A 2,500-nucleotide genomic window follows, 5' to 3' on the forward strand; every position below is an offset into this window, starting at 1 on the left:
CTTCTTCTTCCTCCTCCTCTCTTCTTCTTCCTCCTCCTCTCTTCTTCTTCCTCCTCTTTCTCCTCCCCTTCCTCCTCTTCAGGGTAGGCAGTTGGTGACGTTTTTGTAGTAAAACACACAAAAAATAAGCTCAACACAAGCACGTAACTGAGTTGGATGCAGATTATTTTGGATGCATTTAATATGTACATTTCAAGTGGTTATGTAGCAACTTACGTAGATGCCACTCTCTCCAGGTGTTACAAGCAAAATGATAAATTGTTCTGCATTAAGGCATAATACCAAATATATTTGTCTGTCTGTCTGTTTGACCGTCCATCCATTTGTTTGTCTGTTCATCCGTCCATCCATCTGTTGGTGCCCTGTGAAAAGCATCCAGTATACTCTGTAAAGTTGTTGCTGTTGGGAAGGGCAGATAGTAGAGCTTGGTATAGTCTTCTGACTTGCCAGCTCTTGTCAAACTGTCCAACTTAGGTCAACATGGAATGCAGATGCTAAATGATGTTGATGATTGTCATATGTATACATATAACACAGACACACACACACACACACACACGAGGCGCTGCTGGAAAGTTCCTGGCTTTGAGTAAAAGAAAATGCAGGAGGATCAGTTAATTATGATTTTATTCAACATATTCCTTTCTCAGATTCACACACTTATTGCAGCGGTCCTTCAGTTTTTCTAAGCCCTGTGAAAGAACTTGGAAGGTTGGGTCTCCAACCATGCCTTTTATGATACCCTGAAAGCCAGGAACTTTTTAGCACCCCCTTGTGTGTGTGTTTGTGTATATATATATATATATATATATATATATATATATATATAATGCTTCATTGCTATTTTGACTGATACACTCATTGTATTTTCACATATGTTTCTCCATTCCAGCTGCAGATGTCCGAGATGAGTGTTGAGAATCATAGCCTCGAAGAACGGCTGAAAAGCACAACTGAAGTGCATCAGAGATCGATGAAAATCCAAGAGAAACAAGTTCAATCTCTACAGCAACAGCTGGATGATGTGCAGGCACAACTGAATTCAGTTCAGAATGACTATGAAGGCTACAAGGTGAAATGTCTAATTATTTCTTGTATTATTATTATTATTATTGTTGTTGTTGTTATGGTAGCTTGTTGGCAGAATCGTTAGCACACCGGGCAGAATGTCTAATGGTATTTTCTCTGTCTTTATGTTCTGAGTTCAAATTCCGCCAAGGTTGACTTTACCTTTCATCCTTTTGGGGTCAATAAATTAAGTACCAGTTGTGTACTGGGGTCAATCTGAGTGACTGGCCACCCACTTCCCCAAAATTTCAGGCCTAGTGCCTATCGTAGAAAGGATTGTTGGGAGATGCTGTTTATGAACTTGAGTTGCTAAGAGCTTAATATTGACTGATTTACATATTACAATGCATTCTTGGGTGCTAGTTTAATTAGTCAATTACTGGTGCATTGATAAATGACAATAGGATCTTAGTCAGTCTTGAGAGAGAGCCACATGGTAAGTTCACTAGTGCTGGAACCAAAAAATTGGAGCATGATGCAGTCTTTGGACCAGTCAGATCTGACCAAACTGTCCAACCCATATCAGCATGGAAGGCATATTTTAAAAGATGATATGATGATGACGTATAGATTTTTTTTTTTATCAACACTGAATGTATAGATAAACGTTAGGACAATGTTGTATTTATTCACCAAATCTTAGTGGACAGTTTGTGGTGCAGTGTAAGCAGTGAAACAAATCTCTGTTAATACTCCAGTAATTTAGAGACAGCAATGTTAGACTACTTAACAGGAATTAAGGAATACTTTGCATCTTTTCACATTGGTTGAAGCAATGCTGCTTAAAATTAGATGTGTCTGCTGCAAGATGTATCGAATCTAATAGCCATTATCTTTTTTATCAGTCCTGTGTGATCTTGTCTGTAGAATCTGTTAGTGCCAGATCTGACCCCACCCTCCGTCACCTTTCCTCCACTTCTTGACATTTTTGTTCTTAAGTTGAAGAAATTGGAATAATGTTTCGTTTGAAGTTGAGAAATTCCACTTTGTGCCTCTGTGTGTGTGTTTGTGTTTATATTCATGTGCTTTGTGTATGTTTGTATAAGTTATCTCTGTAGTGTGTGTTTGTGTGTGTATTTTCTATGATTTGCAGTGTGCATATGTTTCTCTGTGTGTGTGTGATTCTGTGCATATGTGTAGTTTCTGTATGTGTGAGTGAGTCTCTGCAGTTCGTGTGTGTGTGTGTGTGTGTGTGTTGCCTGCATAGTTGCACAATATGTTGCCTGACTTGTATGTGTGTTGTCTGCATAGCAGAATATATGTCACCTGGCTCGTCAGCATAGGGGTAGTGTATATCCATGTGTGTGTTGTCTCCACAGCTGTGCTTAAGTCACCTCTTTAGTGTGTGTGTGTTTATGTCTGTGACAATAAGGAATTATTGGTCAAATATTTTTACCATTCTTCGCCATGACATTTCCTTGTTTACTTTTTT

General features: G+C 38.7%; 1 protein-coding gene across 1 annotated transcript in view; it reads left to right on the forward strand.

The window, feature by feature from the left end:
• The window catches only part of LOC106869426 (GRIP and coiled-coil domain-containing protein 2), a 121,436-nt gene that overhangs the window by 68,150 nt on the left and 50,786 nt on the right, over positions 1-2,500 (forward strand). The window contains exon 19 of the mRNA XM_052974888.1: positions 893-1,072. Coding sequence (XP_052830848.1) covers positions 893-1,072 — 180 coding nt within the window. The remainder of the gene's footprint in view (positions 1-892; positions 1,073-2,500) is intronic.

The sequence above is a fragment of the Octopus bimaculoides genome, chromosome 19 (assembly GCF_001194135.2).
Source record: "Octopus bimaculoides isolate UCB-OBI-ISO-001 chromosome 19, ASM119413v2, whole genome shotgun sequence".
In the NCBI taxonomy this organism is placed as follows: Eukaryota; Metazoa; Mollusca; class Cephalopoda; order Octopoda; family Octopodidae; genus Octopus; species Octopus bimaculoides.